Genomic DNA, 23,759 nt, shown 5'->3' on the forward strand with positions numbered 1-23,759 from the left:
AAAAGGCGAAAATACTTTCTGTCAGAAAACTTTTATTAGCAGATCTGGTTTTAATCCATCTGGCTTTCCATAAAAGGCAACCATACAGATGCCACAACATCTTATCTGTTTTTAAAGATGAATTCTTGAAATTCAAGAATCTTGATATGGATTTGAATGTTGACCCAAAGATTAAAAACTAAAGTAAGTGGCTTTATTGATACACAAACTCGTTAGCAGTTCCTCAAGAATCATGTTGATTTCGTGTTTATTTCACATTCAAAGATTCAGTGTCCTAATGGTTTTGGAATAGTTGTAAAACAAATCGCGACCACCCAACGCTGTCAATTTTAGTACTATTTTTTCCATGTGGTTGCAAAAAACTCTTTTGTTTTTTTCGGATTTCAAGATAGGCCTAAAAAGAAAATTTTCAAAAGAAATTTAAAATACATATAATCTTTGATAATGTGCCTTTTTCAGGAGTGAGCAAGGATGAAGGCTGTTGGGGAGGTCATGGGCGTACTTCTTGGAGGATGCGTAGACTGAATCTAATCTTAAATCCTATATATCAAAACCCGCGAGTGCATCTGGTTTAAATACTGTCGACAGTGCCTACCTTTCGACAGAAAAAAAGTTCTGATGAAAGGCTGTGGGAGGGTCATGTTGCTAAAGAGGCTACGTGACTACTTTGGTTCTCTACTCACACCAGTTGAAATTCCTTGCTTGATTCTAATTCTTTTAAAATGTATAACCTGCTTATCTTTCTTCTAAAATGGTGGCAGGCTGCCCAGATACCAGCTATCAAACCTGGGTCAATGAACAAGGCCCAGTAAGTCATGACCTCCGATTTTTTTCTCTGGTCATTAGAATTTTTAAGTCCATTCTCCCCATCATATTATCACAACGAATGCCGTTTCATATATTAGCATTTAAAACTTTTAACTTCAAAAAATATTTCCCACTTGCAAGGGATGTTATGATTTTTTTTTCAAGAAAAAAAAATTTACTATCCGCAAAAAATATTATTCTTTAAGAAGGTTTTGAGATAAGTAGTCTTGACCGGTTACATGCAAAATAGAAAAAAAAATAGAAAGCTTATGAACAATGTATATATATACTACTGGGAGACCGGCTGCTTCGCTGCCGAGCCCAGGCACTCGGCACGCGGCAGGCTTCTATATATGGATTCTCACTGTCACTTGTCTTCTAAAGGCAGACAATCTGAGCCTTTTCTTGATGTCATAACGTCCAAATAGACATTTAATTAGAAGTAGTTCCTTTGTGATTTTTTTTTAATGGGCCTTTAACTTTTGCCTCGGTTTCTCTTTTGTAATTACGAAAGACATATCGCCAAATCTTTGTTTCTTTTAATCGGCTTGTCTTTTGTCATTATGTATCGCCAAACCTTTTTTTCTTTTAATTGTTCAGGTGGTAGGACAAAAACTTCGGTTTGTTCCAACGATTTATCTAGTCCATATTTTTGATTTTAAAATGTATGGTAGGCATTGATGACCTTATCAGGTCATCAATGACCTGAAACCCAATCATCAAAATCCGTCAAAATCCAAAACCCAATCATCATTGCTTTCATTTTTAATTTATTTGGTTCGTTTTACCTCGGTTTATCTTTCGTCACTATGAAATATATATCGCCGAATCATTTTTTTTAACAAAGGTACTGTAGGCATCGATGACCTTATCCATGTCAAAATCCCAAACCCAATCATAATCGCTATCATTTTCAATTTTGACACGTTTTGATTCTTGCTGTCCAGGTTGATTTTAATTTACCCACGCACATGATTGATGTCGCATGTCTTCTAACCGCCAGTGTCTTTGCTCTTCATTTTCATTTTTGATACGCCGCAACTGTTCTTCTAACCATGTGTTTTTTGCTTCTCATTTTATTTGACTCGCTCACATGCTCGGTGTTGCATGTCTTCTAACCGCGTGTCTTTGATCTTCATTTTCATTTTTGACTCGATCACTTGCTTGGTGTTGCATGTTTTCTAACCGCGTGTTTTTGCCCTTCATTTTCATTTTTGACACGCTCTATCGTTTTCACAACTACCCATATCTTTGCTCTTCATTTTGGTTTTTGACATGTTTTTGGATTTTGATTACTTCAGACAATTTAGCAATGGCCTTTGCTTTAGCTGCCCGTATTGGTATTGCACATTTGATGGTCTAGGTTATCGATTTTCATATCTTATCACGTTTGATAGTTCAGGTGTTGGTTCCAAAGAATTATCACTTATAGAAACTGCAACTGCAAGTTTTCGTTTTTTGGGCCTTCCAACATACAGTATATTACAAAAGTAATATACTGTAAAACATACAGTAAAAAAGATCTACATAGGTCAAGAGTTTGAGAAATTTCGTTAAGAGCCTTAATTTTGAAAACAAAATCCATAAGAATAACGTCACGTTTATGAGGACATTCATCAAGAGCATACTTATATCATATTTGCCTCAGTAGTGGCTGTATCGTTTTTAGTGATGATGATGCAGGCAAAGTAAAACAAGGATTAAAATAATAAAAAATACCAAGTGTAACGAGCCCTTTTACAAAAGGTGTTTTCAATAATTTCAATAAATAGATGACAAATTAATAACCTAGACCCAGAAGTAGAGCGAATTAAAAATGAAAGTGAAGAACAAAGAAATATTCGGTTAAGATAAATGCCACAGCGAGAAGAAAGATATATGCGGTAAGAAGGTAGGTGGCGGCAAGAATTACAAGCGGTAGCAAGAAAGCGAGTATCAAAACCTGTCAAAAATGAAGTGAAGAACAGAGTTGTGCTGTTAAAAGACAAACTACAGCAAAAATCAGAACGAGTCAAAATGAAAGTGAAGAAGAAAGGAAAATAACGTTAGAAGAACAACGCCATCAAAATCTTCGACGCCAAAAAAAAGTGGCGCAAAACCCAGTAAAACATACTAAGATGCCACAAACTATACAACTTTCAATTACAATTCATTGGGACTCTTCGAAGTTATATGTATTCCCTGTGGAGCTCTCAATTTTTCCGAGTAAAAAGTAGAAAAAAGGGTGATTCATCTCGCTATTGCTACTTGCAACGAGAACCAATGTATATGCCCCTTTTAATAGTCGAAAATAATTGGAGGGCAAATGCCCCCCACGCCCATTATTTCTCCAAACGCTTCCAACCAAAATTTTGATATAGCGATTTTGTTCAACATAGTTGAAAGGTCCGAAATTATGTCTTTGAGGAAGAAACCCCCTCCCCACCAAACACCTTTCAGGGAAAAGGTTGTAAATTATGCCCTGAAGGCATATAAGGTTTCTATAGAAAGTAATGTCGTAGAAACTTCAAAAAGGGCTCATTCGGTTGGAAATTGAGAAGGATAATGCCCTTTTTAATAGTAGAAAGTAAATCCCCCCCACCCATCATTTCTTCAAACATTTCTGACTAAAAAAGTATACAGCCATTTTGATCAACGTGGTTGAAAGGTCTGGAAATTATGTCTTTGAAGATGACCGCCCACCCCACAGCCCTCAGGACATGGGTTGTAAATTACGCTCTTGGGGTATATAAGGTTTTTATAGAAAGCGTTGCCGTAAAAACTTTAAAAATGGTTCATTCGAGTGGAAATCGAGAGGACTAGTGCCTTTTTTTTTAGTCAAAAGTGATCGGAGGGCAAATGCCCCTCCCACGCCCATCATTTCCTAAAACACTTCCAATCAAAATTCTGAGATAGCCATTTTGTTCAAAGTAGTTGAAAGGTCCTGAAATGATGTCTTCGAGGATGGTAAATTCCACCAGCCCTCCGTGCAAGGGTTGTAAGTTATGCCCTTGAGGCATACAAGGTTTTTATAGAAAGCGTGGTGATATAAATTGCGCAGGGGGCTCATTGGATAGGTAATCAGATGCTTTAGTCCTCGTCTTAAGAGTTTATCAGAGGGCAGCTAACCCCCCTTCCCCCCCCCCACACACACACATGTCGTATTGACCTGAAATGCATCAAATAGAAATTTTGAGAGAGTCTTTTTCTTCAAAATAGTTTAAATATAATATAACACGGCATTTGGGGTTGTAACAAATCCCCAGAGCCTTGGGGCAAGGGTTGTAAGTTATATACCGGAGGCATTTAAGGTTTTTATGGAAGGAATGGTTGTATAAGCTTTATAGGAGGCTCATTTGGTTGAAAATTGGAAGTTCTAGTTCCCTTTCAAGAGTCAAAAGGGATGGAAGGCCTTTAGCCCCTCCCCCTCTCCCCAGCAACCCCTCTTTTCACCAAATACATCTAGACTAAAATTATGAGTTAGCCATTTCGTTCAAAATAGTCCAAAGAACATATAATAATGCCTCCAGGATTGATACAACCCCCCAGCACCCTGGGGATAGGGTTATAAGTTATACCAGGAGGGCATATAAAGTTTTTATGGAATGGGCGGTCGTATAAACTTCAGATACGGCTCATTTGATTTGAAATTGGAAGGAATAGTGCCCTTTTTAAGCGTCAAAGTGATTTGAGAGCAACCAGCCCCCTCCCCCTAAAACACTCATCATTTCCCTTGTAACCTCCAATCATAATTTGAAGATAACAATTTTGTTCATCGTAGTTGAAGTCCGGAAACTATCTATGAGAGGAACACCACCCTCCCCCATCCTATAGCTCTCAGGGAAAGGGTTGTAAGTTATGCCCTGGGGCATATAAGGTTCTAATAGAAAGGGTGGTCGTATATACTTTGAAAGGGACTCATAGCATTGGAAATCAGAAGTTCTGGTGTCCTTTTTACGAGTCGAAGTGATCAGAGCGCAGCTAACTCCCCCCTCACACACACCCAGACACAAACACAAACACGCCGTGCTTTCCCGAGATGCATCCAACAGATATCTTGACTCACGCCTTTCATTCAAAATAGTCCAAAAATCATATAATAAGGCTTTTGAGGTTGATACAAACCACCAGAGCCTAAGGGCGAGGGTTGTAAGTTATGCCCCTGGGGCACTTAAGGTTCTTATAGGAGGGATGGTTGTATAAACCTTAGAGGTGGCTCATTTGGTTTAAATTGGAAGTTCTTGTTCCCTTTTAAGAGTGAATAGGGATGAAGATCAATTAGACCTCCCCCCCAACTACCCCTCTTTTATCCACATGTATCTGATGGAAATTGTGTTATGGCAATTTTGTTTAAAATAGTCCAAAAAACATACAACAATGCCTCGAGGGTCGGCCCAAACCCCCAGAACCCTCGGGCAAGGGCTTTAAGATATGTCCTGGGGGCATATAAGGTTCTTATGGAATGGGTGGCAGATTAAATTCAAATGAATCTCATTTGATTTTAAATTGTAAGCTATAAGGCCTATATTAAGAATCAAAGTGATTTGAGAGAAAACAACCCCCCCCCCCACCACCACACTCATTATTTTCCATAATAAACATCCAAACAAAGTTTTGAAACATCGATTTTTTCAGTTTTGCTGAAAAGCTCAGTAATTATGTGTTTGGGGATACTAGTATAGAATACTAGTATATCTGTGGATGCTTTTATAGCGCACTGCTATGCTTCCTAGTACTTTGGAAACGCTTGTATCTCACCGACAGCCAAGTTCGCAGCTGTATCAGCCTGAAGGAGCTGGATAAGGATAACGTGCGCGCAAGGTCACAGACACGGGCAGAACAACGCCTAGCTAAAGACAAGACCGAAGAAATAGACGAAGAACGTCTGATGGCAATGTTTCTTGCTTCCATGAAGGCGAGCATGGAAACAATTCACGCGGAACTAGAGCGAGAAAGGGAGACAAGCCGATGACAGATGCAACAGTAGCTAGAATCGTTGACTTCGCAGTTTACTCCTCTGGTTCAAGCGGTACAGACGAATCAGTCCGCTATTCAGAATGCGTTGGTAACAGCTGAAAATACTACGATCCAGATTGTCAAGTTTACTGATGGTATGGATAACGACGCATACCTCACAACCTTCGAGCGAACTGCCACTCAAAATAACTGTAGTCGCACTACAGGGGTAGTTAAACTCCAGACCCTGCTGACAGGTAAAGCCGAAGAAGCTGCTGCGATTGTTCCGACAGCTGATAGCTCAGACTACGGTCTTGTAAAAGAAGCTTTTCTGAGAAGATTTCGACTGACTTCTGAAACCTACCGATAGTTACTCCATACGACCCAGAAGAAAGCAGACCAGTCATTTAACGACTACGGTAAGAAGCTAGAGCAGCTGCTGACCAAATGGTTGGACGTCGCCAAATACAGATCGATCGCGACCGCAGATGGTCTGAGAACAAAGATAGAAAACCGGTTGTGAGACAATATACCACTTCCATCAAGAACGAACAATTACGCATCCGTTTGAGAGAACTTGAGGACCCAACTCTCTTTGCCAGGTCCAGAAGAAAGAATCAAGGCGACATTTCATGTCAGTGGTTTCATAGATGAGAAGATAATAGAGCTCCTTATTGACAGTGGAGCATCCATAACTATCGTCCATAGAAGGTATGTTGGAAGCTTGGATGAAAAAAAAACATCACCCACCACGGAGATATGTTGTGTCCATGCGATTGTAAGCAATACCCTCTACATAAGGGCTATGTAGAGATAGGATGTGGCAATTATACCTTCCAAAGTAACGTAGAAGTTGCAGCTGCTGACTATCTGCCCGCAGTGGCTATCATCGGAAGATCGTTGCCAGGATTCCTAGAACTTTGTAACCAAAGTTCAGAAATAGACAGGCCTACTGTCTTTATTCTTCTGTCGACAAGAGCAAAAGACTAAGCTGGACCGGAAGTTAAGACCCAAGCCCCCGCAATAAATCTTCCAGAAAATGATGTTTCCCACATTATGGTAGAGTCGGCGAATGGGAATAGCTACGGCGAAGGGGAGTGAAGACGAAAAAACTTTGAAGAAACACCTTCAGAATTTGATCCAGAACAGCTGACTTCAAAGAATTAGCTGACCTTCAACAACAAGATTCTAAACTGACAAAGTGTTTCACTCTGGCAAGTTTAGGCCAGGATTTCGAGCTCATCAATGGTCTACTCTACGGGAAGGTCGAGACCAGGTTGGATAATGAAGAGATTATACAGCTGGTAGTTCCAAAGCCTTGTAGGTCGTTTGTGCAGAGAGTCACCCATGATTCCCCAATGAGTTGCCACACTGGGGTTGCACGCACTCTGAGTCGGATCATCCATAGGTTCTTCTGGCCTGGGGTACGTCAAGACGTCAAACGGTTTGTACATACTTGTGAGCCCTGCCAGCTAGTGCCACTTGTTAAGTCAAATGAACAGGTCCTCATCTTACGACTGCCTGTCATTGAAGAGCCTTACTGGAGGATTGCAGTACTATTGGTACCATCTCAGAACGGTCATCGATTCCTCTTGATTATATCAGATCAATGCACTCGTTATCGCGAGGCAATAACCTTGAAATCTATGGCCAGAAAAATTGCAGAAATATTTAAACAATACTTCTGTCGGGTTGGTGTTCCGGAAGAGACCCTGACAGACCAGGGTTCGAATTTTGTAACTAAAAGCTTACTCGAGGTGTAAAAAATTCACGGGATAAAACCTATACGGACGTCACGGATTCGGAGAGCGAGATACTATGGAAACATAAGTAGTTTTTTAACAATCAGCTCAAGACCGTCAAAGATATTTCAGAGAGGAACACATATCAGACTTTAACAACATTTAGCTTAAGACTCAGTGTTTTAATCATTTTCTTGTTGTTCCAAAAAGTTCGCGGTAACGAACTGTAAGTAATGAGCGACGCGGCTCACTAGTAATCAAAACTTTAAAATACTGAATTTTTTATATTAATAGATACATAAAAGAATTGACTTATTATGTTGATCCCAAATATATAAGATTCATTAAGTTTAGTGTTAGCCATTAAAAGCTACAAGCCTGAGAAAATGTGCCTGATTTTCGAAAAAGGGGGAAACAACCCCTAAAATTCAAGGAATTTTAATGAAAAGTAAACAAAGTAAAGAGCGATGTATTGAGGAGGAGGCAACCCCCTCATATACGTAATAATTTTCGTTGGCTATAAATTTTGATGTTGCTTCTTATTTTCAGTTGAAAAAACTCTTTCTTTTTTTTATAGCCTATTAAAGCTATCAAAGTCTACTAGTTTCTACCAGAATTAATACATAAACAAAGCAAAGATAAACTTCCTATATTTTTTATAGCCTATTGAAACTATCACATACTACTATTTTTCACTAGAAATTGGCACATAACAAAATAAAGATAAAATTTCTAACTTTTTCCTTAAAGTAGGAATAAAATTTAACTAAAATAGCAAGTTTTCTACACAACCTTTGATGTAAGGGTACAGGGAGGTTTTTCATAGAGGGAAATCCCAGTTACTCTATAACAGCTCTATACAGAGAAAAAAAAATTCAACTACTAAAAAACCAATCGCTAGTTTTCCGGCACCTTGGCAGATAAGGTCCTTTTTTGCGTTTGCACTGAATGACGATTCCACATTTTCCTTCTATTGTTCTCAAAGCCCTTCTAATACACATATTCGAGGGGTGGGAGGTATACTAAGAACATGTTTCTAAAGAAGTGCACCTCGTCAAGCGGATTATGTATCTTCCCTGAATACTTGGGGCAATTATACTATTCCAAACTAAAAGCCGATATATCAACGATATACTAGTAACAAACTAGCAATCCGTGGTATTGTTACATTTAACATAAGAATAAATATTATAATCCACAGACATATGAGCCAAAATCGAAGCCATAATGTCTACAACTAAGAATTACTTCGGGATAATATATAATATACTCATTAATCCAATCCAGAGTTGGTTTCCAATAGAATGAGCCGTCCCCAGATATTCTGGGACAATTTGTTCGACATGATCACCCCTGGGGACACACACACAGGCAACAAAAAATAATAAGAAAACTGCATCCGTGATCATCCTTCCCTGAAAAAATGCAAAGCTTTGCATCTTTATAGACAGGGGATTGTAAAACCTGCCACAGGGTTCTGTGCTGATCTGAATTTGATCGTGTAATTATTGTCAAGGTCACATGCCCTTTAGAAGGATGTTTTCCTAATTTTATGGGCGAATTATCTAGGACTCGTGAACTTTTATAGGTAACTTTAAACTTGCTGGTTTTGAATCGCCATAATAAAATCACAAAAAAAACGATTTTTTCTACGTATATCGTATATCAGAACTCCTTTTTTTAGAGTTTCGGTTACCATTATCCCGATTCGTTTCTTGCTTACCGTTCGTTACGACGAATTATTTTATTTCCCACCTTCTTTAGGAAGAGAACCAAATTTTACTATTTCTTTGTTTTTATAGCCTAGGGCAAATATTTTAACTTGCTTAATTTCCAAGAATAACGTTGGTTGCATTTTTGGTACCATAGAAACAAATGAAGAACCCTACTCTTTTTAATGTCATAGGGGTACCATACTAACATAAATTTGTAATGTCTAAATTAGTTGAAATTTGAAAAAATACATCATTACATAAACTTTATAAATATGGTCACAAGGGGTTTTATTTGGACAAATCATAAGGAGTGGAATCCTCTTATCCCCTTCTAATATACGGGTTATGCGGATAAGGGTATCACTTTGAGTGCATAATCAATCAGGCACGCATGCATTATTTTATAGAAGGTGGTACTTTGTTATTACAACAACAAGCAACAACGTAGTTGAATATAACACTTAGACTTAGGAAAATAACTGAAGCGTCAAATTTGAATTGTAAAAGGCAAAACCAAGTTACATCTTCCAATGTAATCTAAATGCATCTCCGAAATTACTTCTATCAAGAAAAACAAACTGTCCAATAGCTGAAACTTGGTTCTTGAATTAACTTCATCAGCAAGGAAATTATACAAAATTGGATGTTATTTATATCTTCTTTTCTTGATTTACCTTCGGAAGGAACAAAAAAGAGGAAACCAAAAAACTACGGTAAATGTAATCCCGTCTAATCAGGCGGAACTTCAAAGTTTCCCAGGAAACGCAATAGGGGAAGGGGAGAACTTTGGACTCTAATAAAATCAAAATAACTTTTTTGCGTCTGTGGAAGTGTAGAAAAGTCATAATTTGGATCAATTATAATCCAAAAGCCTATGTCCACGAGTTACAGACAGCTGCTAGGGGGCAGAAAAAGAAAAATATAAAAAAAAATTTGCAACACCCGAGAAGAATGCATCTAATTTTAAGCAACAATTCTGTTTAACAAAAGCTTGGACTAAGAGATAAATTTGAAAGAAAGCGCTAGAAGAAAAAGTGGAAACAAATACTTTACCTAACGAATTTGTAATGTTAATTTACGTTTTTAATTAATTTTACTTTCAAAGATTTTAAATGTTTTATTTAAAAGTGAAAAATAAATCTAAGCAAATGCAAATGTAAATTTCAGATATTGCAAATTCCTCCTCCGGCTTCCTAGATGGCACCGAAACAAAAAATAATTGCTCGATTTGGTTTAGTAGATGTGCCTTCTCGGATTCGGCCTTCCAGTGATGATTTATGTAAAAAGACTGTCAACTTTATTCACGTTTATGACCCTCTGCAGCCTTTTTTCCATATTGATACTGGTTGATTAGTCCATATTGTCTTTTGTTAGTTTGAATTTTGTTTTTCTTCGCTGTTTATCGTATTTGTTTTTGTTTATTTATTTATATTTATTTATAATACTCCGTACTTTGTGTTTTTTATACTTTACGGGTAATAAAGTTCATTCATTCATTCATTCATAGCTCGAGATTCTTCTAAATACTGACTTTTCCCAGATAAAGAGAAAATTGATAGAAATAACAAAAGTATCAACATTAATACTTCCAATTCTACAAAGAGAAGAATGGTTTGGCTGAAGCTGATCAGTAAATAAATAAAAAATATAGCTTTGAAAGTGGGGTTGTGGATATTCACAAAAAAATTATAATAGTTTTTCCACCTACGTGTCTACTCCTTTAGAAACACTGCAATGTAACTTAGTAATAGGAAAAAAAATAAATGCACAAATTAAGCTCTCTTTCCAGAGCTTCCACAGATATGCCGTTTTGATAACCAGGATACATTGTTTTGTTGTTTTTCTTTTTCAATTTATAGACCCTTCCTCTCTCCCCTCCCTTGAGTCAGGATTTTAGTTAGATCAGAGTTTCAGGTCAATCATTAAAGCCTGTCCTATGCTATTCCATATACGCTGTTTTGATCACTTGGCAACGCATAGTGTCTGTTGATTTAACATGTAACTTAACTATGAATAGATTATAGGTCCCATAAATGATAATAGTGCAAAATTGTTTTGTGGAAAAAAGAAAAAAAATGTTTAGCCCCTTCCCCTCACCACAACACGAAATTTGAAGTCACTTGCCAAAACTTCCCCCATACTTTTCATAACAGTACTTAAAAGTTTCAACTGTATCCCCCGAGCCGTCACTGCGATCACTGGAATTTTTGTAGGTGGCTCAATGAACAATATTGGTACTGAACAATATACGGTAGGTGGGTCATTACAAAATATTACGCCGCCCCCCTCCCGAATTTTTGGGGGGGGCAATATTTTTTTGTCTTTTTCTGCAATCGAATTGTGGCTCTATGAGTCCAAGAGCTTGATGATATAAGTTTCGAGCATATCAGGTAAAAAGTTTGTTGGCCCTTTTTCGAGCCCCATCTCTTTTTGCAAAGGTTGATTTATGTCCCATTTTTGTACATTATCTTTTTCTTGGCCCCCAAACCTACGGCTGGAAGTTTCAATCAAACTAGGGAGCAAAAGTTTTTGGCCAACATGCGACTACCCCTCCCGCAATAGAACATTTTATCCTTTTGACCCAGAGAACGACCAATGAAAGCTTCGAGACAATTGCAGACCCAAATTCAGACATGTACATCTTTTCAATTACAACCTGATACTTAAACAATTGGTAAAATACATTAATTCACATACTTAAACAATTGGTAATTACATTAGTTTCCCTTGCCCCAGGTGCTGTGAGGTCTTGTCATACCTCAACTCATATTTATTAGATTATTTGGACATTTTTAACAAATGAGCTATGTCAAAATTTTGATCGGCTGTCTTGGAGGGGTAGGGGGCAGTAGCAAAAATGAGCATTGGAGGGGGCTGGTTGCCCTCCGATGCTAAGATTGTCAATTTGCTAATGGTGTGCCCCTTCCAAAATTTCTACAATTACTCCTTCCATTAAAAGAGGTAAAGAAAACAAGAGCAATACAGAACATTGAAGGATCAGTGGTCTTTGCTTAAGGGGTAGACATGGGGCATATCTTACAATCCGAAAATATCATCGCGTCCAAACCATGGAGGACCTTGAGGACAAGGTTAGAATTAATAAGGATGAAAAAATAAAAGCTCAGGCAAACCCTATATTTATAAAGTAAACTTCTGCACTTTTGAGTCGTTTTACTAATCGTACCAAATAAAGCAATAAAATCAGCTGCACGCTGTAATTTAGAGAATTTCCTGGTCTACATCCCCAAACAAAAACTGCACCTACAAAAGAATTAAAACTTTAGTTCGCTCGCATGTAAAATTCTTACGCAGTAAGAAAGCTTCTTTCAGTTTGGGAGCCACTTTATTTCTGTCCTTTTACATGAATCTAAAAAATTTATGCTTAGCTTTATTTGATTATATTGACTAAGAAATTAAATTATATAAAAGGGGTAGCAGGTGGCTCTTTGGTTGCAGATGGTTTCAAAGCCCGTTTTTGCAGGACAATATATCCCTCTTTATATACCAGGAAGGACATTTGGCTTTAAATCAACAAAATAATGGCATTCATGAAGGACGTTAATGGCGTAACAATGAAGGGAAGGGGCTGTAACATGAAGGTACAACTCGTGCTGTAAAAGAACACACCTACTAAAAAACAAAGACTATCTTAGGAACGTTTGTATTTCGCTATTACGGTCACGCAGATGATAAAAATGAACTGAAATGTTGCGATGGAGCTGGATCTTTTAAACTGATTAAGTCTCTTTTAAAGTTCAGGGGCTAAGAAAAAACTGAGACCTGACTTAGGTAAACTGACCAGTCAAGCCATGTATTTCCTCTTATCCAAATATAAAAAAAAAGATGTAGTTCAACCTTCTTAATATTTCTTGTAAATTAATGTCCATAAGTTCTTTTCCAAAGCCGTCTGAAAACCATACACGCAATGGATTCTTTTGGCTAAGGTTCCTCCGTCAACCCTATGTTTTCTACCGCTTATTCAATATTTTCTTGTATTTTCCCTAGATTTTCCTGATTTTCCACCATTGGATTTACGATTCTTAAGTAGCTTCATCTATCTTTTCTTCGGTAACTGCAAGTGATCTCGCAGTTGCCTTTAGCCAATATGAAATACTAGTTAATTATTAGCTTCAGAAAAATTTCAGCTTTAATGTTATAGTAGTTCAGCCTGATTATATCAATTAATCCATTTTCTTAGAATTTTTCTGCTTTTTAATAAAGTGGCTTTTAATCCCTTTCTGCTTAGATAACATTTTTCTGGATTTCACTATTAATTGTGAAACGATGAAATTTCAAAAGATACAATTGATCAAATTAGAGCGCCAAAATAAGAATTAAAGAGACCAAAAATAATACCAGCTGTTTTATGAAACATCAGCGCCATCTTAGATGGATTTTATGTCTAAAGCTTTAAAGCTAAATTAAAGCCATATTACTTTGTTTTCTTACTTTGCAGCATCAGCAATATAATGAATTAAGATTAGTTATATGCAAAAAAATAAGCACGAATTTTATTTGAATTTATACAATATAAATTTGTTTTCCATAGCTTGAATTAGACCCGAATTAAAATAACTCAGGCAAATAACACAGCCATACTGTTTTAACCATATAATCAGCAATTCAGATAAAGCAGTCAGTTTAGTCAGTTTTCATTCGTGTATTCTTCTCAGAATATTATCCTGAGATCTTCAAATGGAAGAGACTGTCAAGCACTTTTGTTTGACTGAGGAATATTTGATTCAATCATTTTCTAAGAAATTCAGGAATTCCTTGAGATGCAACCAACACATATTAAGACTCCTATTAAACACCTATTAAACATATTAAAACGCCTCTTAAACACCTATTAAAAGCACCTATTACAAACAAAAATACATGTACAACGTTAAAATCTGATATGTATTATTCAATGGCATTGTTTAGATTTAACAAATGTCAACTGCTAAGATATCTTCTCAGTTATTTTGTCTCTACTTTCGAAGAAATTCCCTTACAGCGTGTTCATGTAATCTATCCCCAACACATCTTTAAGCCAAAACTTCCAACAAGCGATAAACACTGCGCTTAGACATAATATTTTTCAAAAATCGTAAATAGAAGATACTTCATATTTGAAGGCCATTTCAAAACCCAAATAATAGTATGTTGTGGATGTGTGTGCATGTATGTATGTATGTATGTATGTATGTATGTATGTATGTATGTATGTATGTATGTATGTATGTATGTATGTATGTATGTATGTATGTATGTATGTATGTATATATGTATATATACATATGTAGAATGTGCTTTACTTGCAGAGAGTTATAGGTCTTAAAATTTCAATTCGCTCAAGTATTCTTAACGTTCTTGACGGGCCTTCAGTTTAATTGACAGGGCCCCCATATTTATCTGTCTCTAAAATGGTCGCACATGCTACCGGCTTAAATTTGTCATAGTCCAGTAAACTGTTTTACAAATCACAGTTACATCATCAGCAACTTCTTTCGTTTTTTTTTTAGACAGAGACGTCATCTCCTAATCCGCAAATTTTATCTATATACGTAGACGCAGAGTTTAAACCTTCAGGAAAATCCAAAGGGTTTTCCATGAAAGGAAGAGTTGTATACTAATAACTATATTTTAAGACATAATAAAAAAAAATCCTTGCAGTGAGGCTTCCTTGGTTGATTATTAGGGCTACTACTCCCACAACCATGTATGTTCACGTATGTTACGACGCAATAAGAACTAAAAATAGGTATCAAACTTACGGTAACAGGAATTTTGAAAAGTTTTCTGCTTTCTCTGGAGAGAGCCAACAATCCCATTTCGGATGAATACTCAATAATAGCGAAATCGGAAGACCAAGCTGTAAAATAAAGTATATCGTAAATATACAAATTACAATAAATATTCAAATAAAACTTAAAATGAACAAAAATTGCCACAAGAGTAGGGGGTGACGCCCCTAAGCCTTATAAACGTCGGACCATCGTTTGCAATTAGCAAAGACTCATTATATTTTAAACATTTTCCATTTTATAAAGTCAATCAAAATCACTGAGACTTACAGGAACAATATCATTATATAATGAACAATCAGTCTTCTCTCATTAGTTCTTTTCAGTAATATTGGTTATTATGGTGATTCTCATTCTTTTTGTTGCTGTAAATGTGTTGACAAATGAAAAAAACACGGCTCCGATCCTTTAAATTTTGAGAGGAAAGGAAGAGGACAGGTATCATCATTCTTATTTGTAAGCCCTTATTAACCTTCAGATAATTTTGTTGCTGCTGTTGTGTCGTTGTTGATGTTACGGGATATAAAACACACTGCTCAAAATAAAGTGAAAAGCGCAAATGACGCTCTAGCCTTGAGACGGCTTTAGCCGTCTTTTGGAATAGCCTTTAGGAGTAGGTGTTAGTCCTACTCCTGCTTGTGGTATTTTTCCTCTCGCTTTAATTTTGACTAGATTATTAATTAGAATTGCTGTTCGTTTTTGATCTCATTTATTCGTTGGTAGTGATTTCTGTTTATTTTGAGCTTGAATTATTATTTTACTTTATTTCTGCTCGACGTTGGTTTAATGTAGCTCTTTACTTTTATTTGAAAAACTTCTTTTTGGAAAAGTTTCTTTAATTAATTTCTATTTATTTTTAATTAACATTAATATTCTTATTGGTTAATAAAAAGAATATTTGTGAAGTCTTGTTTTAGGTTTTTCTACTTGAAAATCAAGATTGAGGCTTGCTATTTGTATATGGAAAAAAAATTCCCCCAAAAAAATTAATAATATTTTTAAGACAGAGTTTCTGACAGATAGGCCGCAAAAGGATGAGAGAGGAGGGCAGGTTGCCGTCAAATCACTTACGACTCCTAAAAGGGCAATATAATTTTTAATTTTCAATCGAGTAAGCCCCCTCTGAGGATTCTACGACAACTGCTTCCATACAAAGTGCCTTGGTGAAGAAAAAAAAAAAAAAAAAAAAAAAAAAAAAAAAAAGCAATACACAGAACCCACTTCACTCTTTATTTAGGAAGTGCTATTCTGCCGCCTCAAATATCATTGTGTCATTAGTATGTTTCCTTATTACGGTACTATTCTGCTCCATCATTATTCCTAAAGCTATTTACGGTTGTGAAACATGGACAGTCAGAGTAGATGACTATCGAGTCTCAAATGCCAACCTATTCAAAAGACTGCAGTATAACACTATCATTCTGAACAGGGTCCGTGTCCAACAATTCAGTCGGCTTGGCCACGTCCAGCGCATGTGCAACGATCAACTACAGAAAATTGCCTTCGAAGGTCGCATCCACGGCTATCACCCTCACGGTCGCCCTCCGAAGCGCCGGGAGGAGAACTTCTCCAACTGCAACCTCCCTGGTCTTCTAAGATTGACACAAGACAGGGAGCAGAATAGGTGACAAATACATTCGCCTGTGAGGAGAGAGGCCCCGAGACGACCACCAAGGGCGGATGGGACTTAAGTCAAAGTTATTAGGGTATAATTGTGATTTTTCTATCATTTAGGCTAAAGTGGGGCAAATCAAGACACAAGAAATCATTATGTTTCAAAACTGTTTGATTTCCACCAAAGATGGTATTTAAAAGGTTTTGAGCTTGTTGATTATAGATCTGAGGTAAAAACTCCAATGAACAAGTCAAAAACCAAAAATATGCTTTAAACATGTTTCACAAATAGCGTTTAATTCTAGCAAAAGTCAGTGTCTAAGGATTAAATCATCCTATTGATTACGAGTTTGAGAATAAATGACAACATAGAAATCCAACATCCCAACACATTTTTATTAGCACAAATTTCACAAGAGTATTTCATTTTCATCAAATCTGGCATGTTAGCTACATTTGGTCCCTATCCTAACACAGTTAAAAGTTAAAACAAACATTAATTATAACGAATATGAGGGATGCTACTCCCTCCTTGACCTCCCCTCCCTCTTTATGATAACGTTTCATAGTGCTAGGCCTAAAGCATTTATGAGTACAACAAGCATAGTCAATGAACAATTGCAAGTGCTTTATTTATCGATTAACTTTCAAAACAAGAAAATTTTAATTAACATCTTGGATTAAAGTTAAATTAACAGTAAAAGTTTTAATTTTCTATTCTTGAAGTATTTTAAAAATAATTTTGATTCAATTCTTCTTATCCATGAATTTGGGAAGTTATTCTTGACGTAATATGGAGAAAAAGTCACACTTTATCGCAAAGAGCCGGTGTTAATGAGGAGGTAGCCCCCCTTATGAAGACTTCAGTGTTTTTTAATTTTTAATGTCGCTCTTTACTTTCATTTAAGAAAAAACTGTTTTTTATTTTGTTCAGTTTTAATACCAGACACAGCGTTGCCCTAAATGCAAAAAGGGCTACCAACGCCTCAAAGCCAACTCTTTAAATAAAAATTTAACTTTTGCAGAACAACGCTTCGTGAAAAAGAGCTCATTTAATGTATTTACTTTCAAAATAAAGTATAATTGTCCAAAACAAACTATCGTTTCAGCAACAAGATGGGAATTCATAGTACCTCGCCATTCGTTATCGCTATTGTATCAACTACGATTTCTAGTCAGAACATACGGTTTTCTAAGCTCTATAATTCAAAAAAGTCAATACAGAAAATATTGCTAATAATAAAGGAAAATCTAGAAAAATTATTAGGTTGAGTGCTTGTCTAAATTACATCTATTTCGATGAAGCATGCCCACTTTAAGTTGAAGAAAGCTACATCCGCCCAGCCCTTCAGGTATTCCTATTATCAAACTGTAAATATTGGTTATTTTACATATATTCATATGCATTTGAATAAATACTATTGACGAACTGAATAGGAAAATCTAGATGCAGCGAACGTACTTGTTAATTAAACAAAACATGCCCAAAAAGTGAGGTTAGGTTAATCCATATGAAATATAACCTTCATATAACCTTAGTTTACATAATAATATAATTTAGGCTATATATTTACACATTAGGGGGGATGTGTTAAGTACTTGAACAGCGCCCCTAACCTAATTTACCCCTCCCCCCGGATGTGCAAATATATAGCCCAAATTACACAAGTCCAATGCATTCTATCAACCATCACTATCACCCATCCTTTGTGGCTATGAAACCGGTTTTCTGAGATCTAACCTAAGCGTAATTCTTGAATGGGTTTCGTTTAATTAACAAGTACCCTATTCTACATATATGCCCAAACTACCATTTTACCTTTTGTTTCTATCATTTGCAGAAGCCTTTTCATCTCTACTTCTGCCTCTGTAGCGTCTTCAACAGGATTTTCTTCTTTGTCTATTTCACTGTCAGTTAAACATATTCTCTTGTTGCGATTCTCATAGATTATATCAGTCATATTTCCATATTCGTCGTAGTACTGAAGAGCATATACACTTGCATCACAGACAGTGTTATTATGTTTTTCCTTCGATCTCGTGGATGCATACAACCTCAAATACTGGAAATCAATTTTTCCTTCTCTTAAGTTTATGTAGAACTCTTCTTTGTCGTAAGAATCACTTAAATTATACAATGCATTGGGGGTCTGTAAGTCAACTCTAAAAATTCCCTTATTTTGCCATCCCTTATGGAAGCGATCAAGACAGTGGTACTCTGAGTATCTGACTTGTTGGTGCAAATAAAACAAAAGCAGGAATGAAAATACTGCCTATAAGAATATAGCACTATTAAAGAGTATAATAATATTGAATGCTAGTATGAGAGCATAAAATTATAGGTTATAGAGCATATAGAGTATCATAGATTATAGAACAATAGAACAGAATCTTATAGAATATTATTATACAACATTATAGAACATGTTGACCTGAAAATCCTAGTAGGTAAGTAGGAAAATCCTCGTAGGCCAAAGCAGGTTAGTTGAAGTTACTATGTTGGGCTTACTGAAGATAGAATTCTGCTTCCTTTACCGGGGAAATGCAAAATGGCACTGTTGATTTTCTTTTCGACACTAGCGCCAGCTTCCACTCTTATCAGTATCCCCTATTCTTTGGTATTTAATTTTACATATTATATATGTATATATATATATATATATATATATATATATATATATATATATATATATATATATATATATATATATATATATATATATATATATATATATATATATATATATATATATATATATATATATATATATATATATATATATATATATATATATATATATATATATAGATTTTCCGTTTTTCCATCTTCCGTCCTCTACTCAGTGTATCAGAAACTTAGCATTAAGTATGTAATATATTAAAAAATTTAACAAATGATCATAATGGAAAACGATTGCATTAGTCTGACGGTGCAGTATATGGTAGGCTAGATACTTTATAGCAGAAAGAAATATAATCTCTTCTTCTGTTAGCTGCCAGTCACTTTCGGCAAGGAGGAAGGAAGAATGTCTGTGACCTTATACTGGTCTTACGATACAGTTCTTACAACTTTGTCTGGCCCAAAACCGCTAAATACTTGTGTTTTCAGGTGCTTTAAAATTCAAAAAAGGGTAAAGAAACCAGAATACCCTCTCCAGTAAGCACAGCATCTTGACTTTAACTAGCCTACGGCAATTTTCTTTTCGACACTAGTGCCAGCTTCCACTCTTATCAGTACCCAATATTCTTTGGTATTTGCAAAAATGTTCGGATGTCAAATCTTATATTATCCCGTTACATTCCTAACAGTGAAAAATCCTGAACGCAAAATACACTTTAATTTTACACGGCTGACCTTAATCATTCTTGCATCTTTGCGAGATACAACCTATGAGCTGAAATTCTGTAGCTTATTGCTATGAAAGAAAAACATTCACTTCCATCGATTAATCTTTTATATATGGAAAAACTGTTCTTCTCAGTTCTTGGCTAAAGATAGAACTATTTTCTTGTAGCTTGGCCAGTAGATGGCGTTAAAGTTTATCAACTCCACTGTCTTTTACAATTTGAGTGTGTTTCATAAACTGCCATCTGTTTAACGTGCAAGGTAAAAGTCGTTTGCAGGAAACAAAGCTAAACGATGTCTGATCTTCTATATACAAGTATTCAAATTAATTTACACCCCTCTTATGAAATTAGAGAATTGGGGAGTAAGATAAACAGAGAAGAATGGGTAAATTCATTGAATATAAAAAATAAACCGGCTGATATAAATATTTCACCAAAATTAGCAGCCACAAAAAATTAATTACAATTAAGAAACCAGAAAAGACGGTGATTTAAACGAAAATTTAAACGAAAATTTAAGTTGCCCTAACCCAGTGCTAATTTCTTATCCTGATAAGAACGTGGCAAATATAGTAAAACCTTACAATCCCCGGAATAGCAGACATGAATTAGACTTAAATGACTTTCTCGTAAAAACCCAAGAATATTTAGGCTTACCATGCAAAATTAGAATATAGTGTCTGTTTGAGATTTTTTGCAGTTAATAACATAACAGGATAGCATAAAATTAGAGATCAGAATATCTTTTATAAATACCAAAGATTATGGGAAACTGATGAATTGAAGTTGGAGCTAGCGTAGAAAAGAAAATCAGTGATGCCACTTAGCATTTGGCAACAACTTCGTTTGGCCCAAAACGCTAAGTACATTTGTTTTCAGGTGCTTTAAAATAGAGGCGAGGGTAAAGAAACCAGGACCTATTAAGATTTTCATTTTTTTCAATTTTTCAAAAAAAGGAACTTCACCTTTTTTTGGGAATCCAAGCATATAAATACAGAAAAATGATTGAAACCAGTGCTTTTGAATCTTTTCCTTGCTAGAAAATGATACCAAAAATTATGTCAACTACAATTAATTTTTAAACTAATATTCTACTGAAGCAGAGAGGTTTATTATAAGCAATATCAATCAAATATGACGGCTTGAGTCATATACGTTAAGCATTAGATACGCAACATCATAGATGTTAGCACGTGATATCCACTTTAGAGAGCTTGTGTGCAAAAAGAAACACAGAATAGCAATTTCAGATATCAACAATGTGGCAGCAATGTATTTTCTACTTTTGAATATAAAAAACGTACAATAAGCCAATATTCAAGCAAAAATAACCGCAAAACCAGGTCACTGAATTTTTCAATCAATATAGCTAGGTACAAACAAATAAATAAACTTTAGAACCAGGCAGGTACAAGAAGAGAAATTCCATTCACAGAATCCTCCTCCTCTTCTCTCTCCATATTTTACTATTTTCTCATTTATTTTTGGCAAAACTACTTGGTATCTTCTTGTTTGGGAGCCCCCCCCCCCCAGTCCTCTCCAACCCCTTAAAATAAATTTTTATTTGCCTACCAGGCTATAATTACATAAGTTCTAATGCCACAACAAACACATTACAAAATTCAGTTTAAAGTTATTAAATAGAAAAAAGACAATTTTTTCAGCTGACAGTAAGGAGCAATATCAAAACGAACAGAAATTGTTATAAGAAGGGGTTCGCCTCTCCTCAATACTTCGCTCGTTGCACTAAAGTTTGATTTTTTGTTCGAGTTATTTAACAATGACTCCTGAATCACAAAGGCCGTTATATACAATAATAAGCTCTTTTAAAATTTCTAAAAACAAGAGCTAAGAGCTCATGTAGCACTTGTGACGAGGCCGGAAGAGCCATGAACCAAGAGCTCATATGGTATGAGCTCTAGCAAAATTCTAAGAATCAATAGATTGATTTAAAAGGAAAATCAGAGGCTTAATGCCGGTCGGGATTTAAAATAAGAGCTCTGAGTCACGAGGTCCTTCTAAATATCAAAATTCATTAAGATCTGATCAGGCACTCGTAAGTTATAAATACTTCCTTTTTTCTAATTTTTCCTCTCCTTTCAGCCCACCAGATGGTCGAGTCGGGGAAAACAATTTTATCGAGTCAACTTGTGCAGTTTCTTGACACGCCTACCAATTTTCATAGTCCTAGCACGTCCAGAAGCACCAAACTCGCCAAAGCACTGAACCCCACCCCCTAAATCCCACAAAGAGAGCAGATCTAGTATGGTTACGTCAATTATCTACAACATTTACTTATTCTACCCATCAAGTTTCATCCCGATTTCTCCACTCTAAGCGTTTTCCAAGATTTCAGGTTTCCCCCTCCAACCTCCCCCCCATGTCAACAGATCTTTTCGGGATTAAAATAAGAGCTCTGAGACATGTTCCATTTAAATATGAAATTTCATTAAGATCCGGTCACCTGTTCTTAAGTTAAAAATACCTCGAAATTTCTAATTTTTCCAAATTAACACACACACACACACACACCCCCAGCTCCCCCAAAGTGAACGGATCCCTTCCAATTATTGCAATCACGTATCTATAACTTGTACTTATTCTTCCCATCAAGTTTCATCCCAATCTCTCCACTCTTAGCTTTTCCAAAATTTCCGGTTTCCAAGATTTCTGTTTCCGCTCTCCAACCCCCTATGTCCCCGCACCCAATTCAAATTGAAAATGGAGCATCTGAAACATAAGATCCTTCTATATATCAAGTTTCATTAAGATCCGGTAACCCATTCGTAAGATAAAGATATCTCGATTTTTACATTTTCCAAGAATTCCGGTTTCCCCTCCAACTCCCTCCAATGTCACCGGATCTGGTCGGGATTTAAAATGAGAGCTCTAAAGCACAAGATCCTTCTAAATATCAAATTTCATTAAGATCTGATCACCCGTTCGCAAGTTACAAATACTTCATTTTTTCTAATTTTTCCGAATTACTCCCCCTCCCCCCAACTCCACCAAAGAGAGCGGATCCGGTCTGATTATGTCCGTCACGTATCTTGGACTTGTTCTTATTCTTCCCACCTAGTTTCATCCTGATTTCTCCGCCTTAAGTGTTTTCCAAGATTTCCGGTTCCCCCCCCCCCCCAATGACGCTGGACCCGGTCAGGATTGGAAATAAGAAATCTGAGTTACAAGATCCTTCTAAATATGATATTTTATTAAGATCCGATCACTCCTTCGTAAGTTAAAAATTTCTCATTTTTTCTAATATTTCAGAATTAACCCCCCCCCCCCAACTCCCCTAAATAGAGGAAATCCGTTCTGGTTATGTAAATCACGTATCTAGGACTTCTGATTATTGTTCCTGCTAATTTTCACCCCGATCCCTCCACTCTAAGCATTTTCCAAGATTTTAGGTCCCCTCAACTCCAACCCCCCCCAATGTCACCAGATCCGGTCGGGATTTAAAATAAGGGTTCTGAGACACGATACCCTTCAAAATATCAAATTTATTAAGATCCTATGACACGTTTGTAAGTTACAAATACCTAATTTTTTCTAATTTTTCCGATTTAACCGTCCAGAACAAAGTATTGAGGAGAGGACGAAACCCCCTCATTTATGTAATAATTCCTGTTCGTTTTAAGTTTTAATGTTGCTCCTTACTTTAAGTTGAAATAACTTGTTTTTATTTAATTTCTGATCTTTTTTCAAATAATGCTATAAAATTTGACTCCCCTCCATAAAAAGTAACCTTCTCCCACAAAAATTCCTCCATGGAAAAATCCTCTCGGGTATTCCCCCCTTTACCTGAA

General features: G+C 36.1%; 1 protein-coding gene across 3 annotated transcripts in view; it reads right to left on the reverse strand.

The window, feature by feature from the left end:
• LOC136033060 (membralin-like) overlaps nt 1–23,759 on the reverse strand; it is a 226,060-nt gene that overhangs the window by 190,128 nt on the left and 12,173 nt on the right. For all 3 annotated transcript variants that reach the window (XM_065713652.1, XM_065713651.1, XM_065713653.1), the window contains exons 3-4: nt 18,422–18,875; nt 14,959–15,056 (exon numbers count right to left, since the gene is read on the reverse strand). In XM_065713652.1, the coding sequence (XP_065569724.1) occupies nt 14,959–15,056; nt 18,422–18,875 (552 nt within the window). The remainder of the gene's footprint in view (nt 1–14,958; nt 15,057–18,421; nt 18,876–23,759) is intronic.

Source organism: Artemia franciscana, chromosome 11 (genome assembly GCF_032884065.1).
Source record: "Artemia franciscana chromosome 11, ASM3288406v1, whole genome shotgun sequence".
NCBI classification, from domain to species: domain Eukaryota; kingdom Metazoa; phylum Arthropoda; class Branchiopoda; order Anostraca; family Artemiidae; genus Artemia; species Artemia franciscana.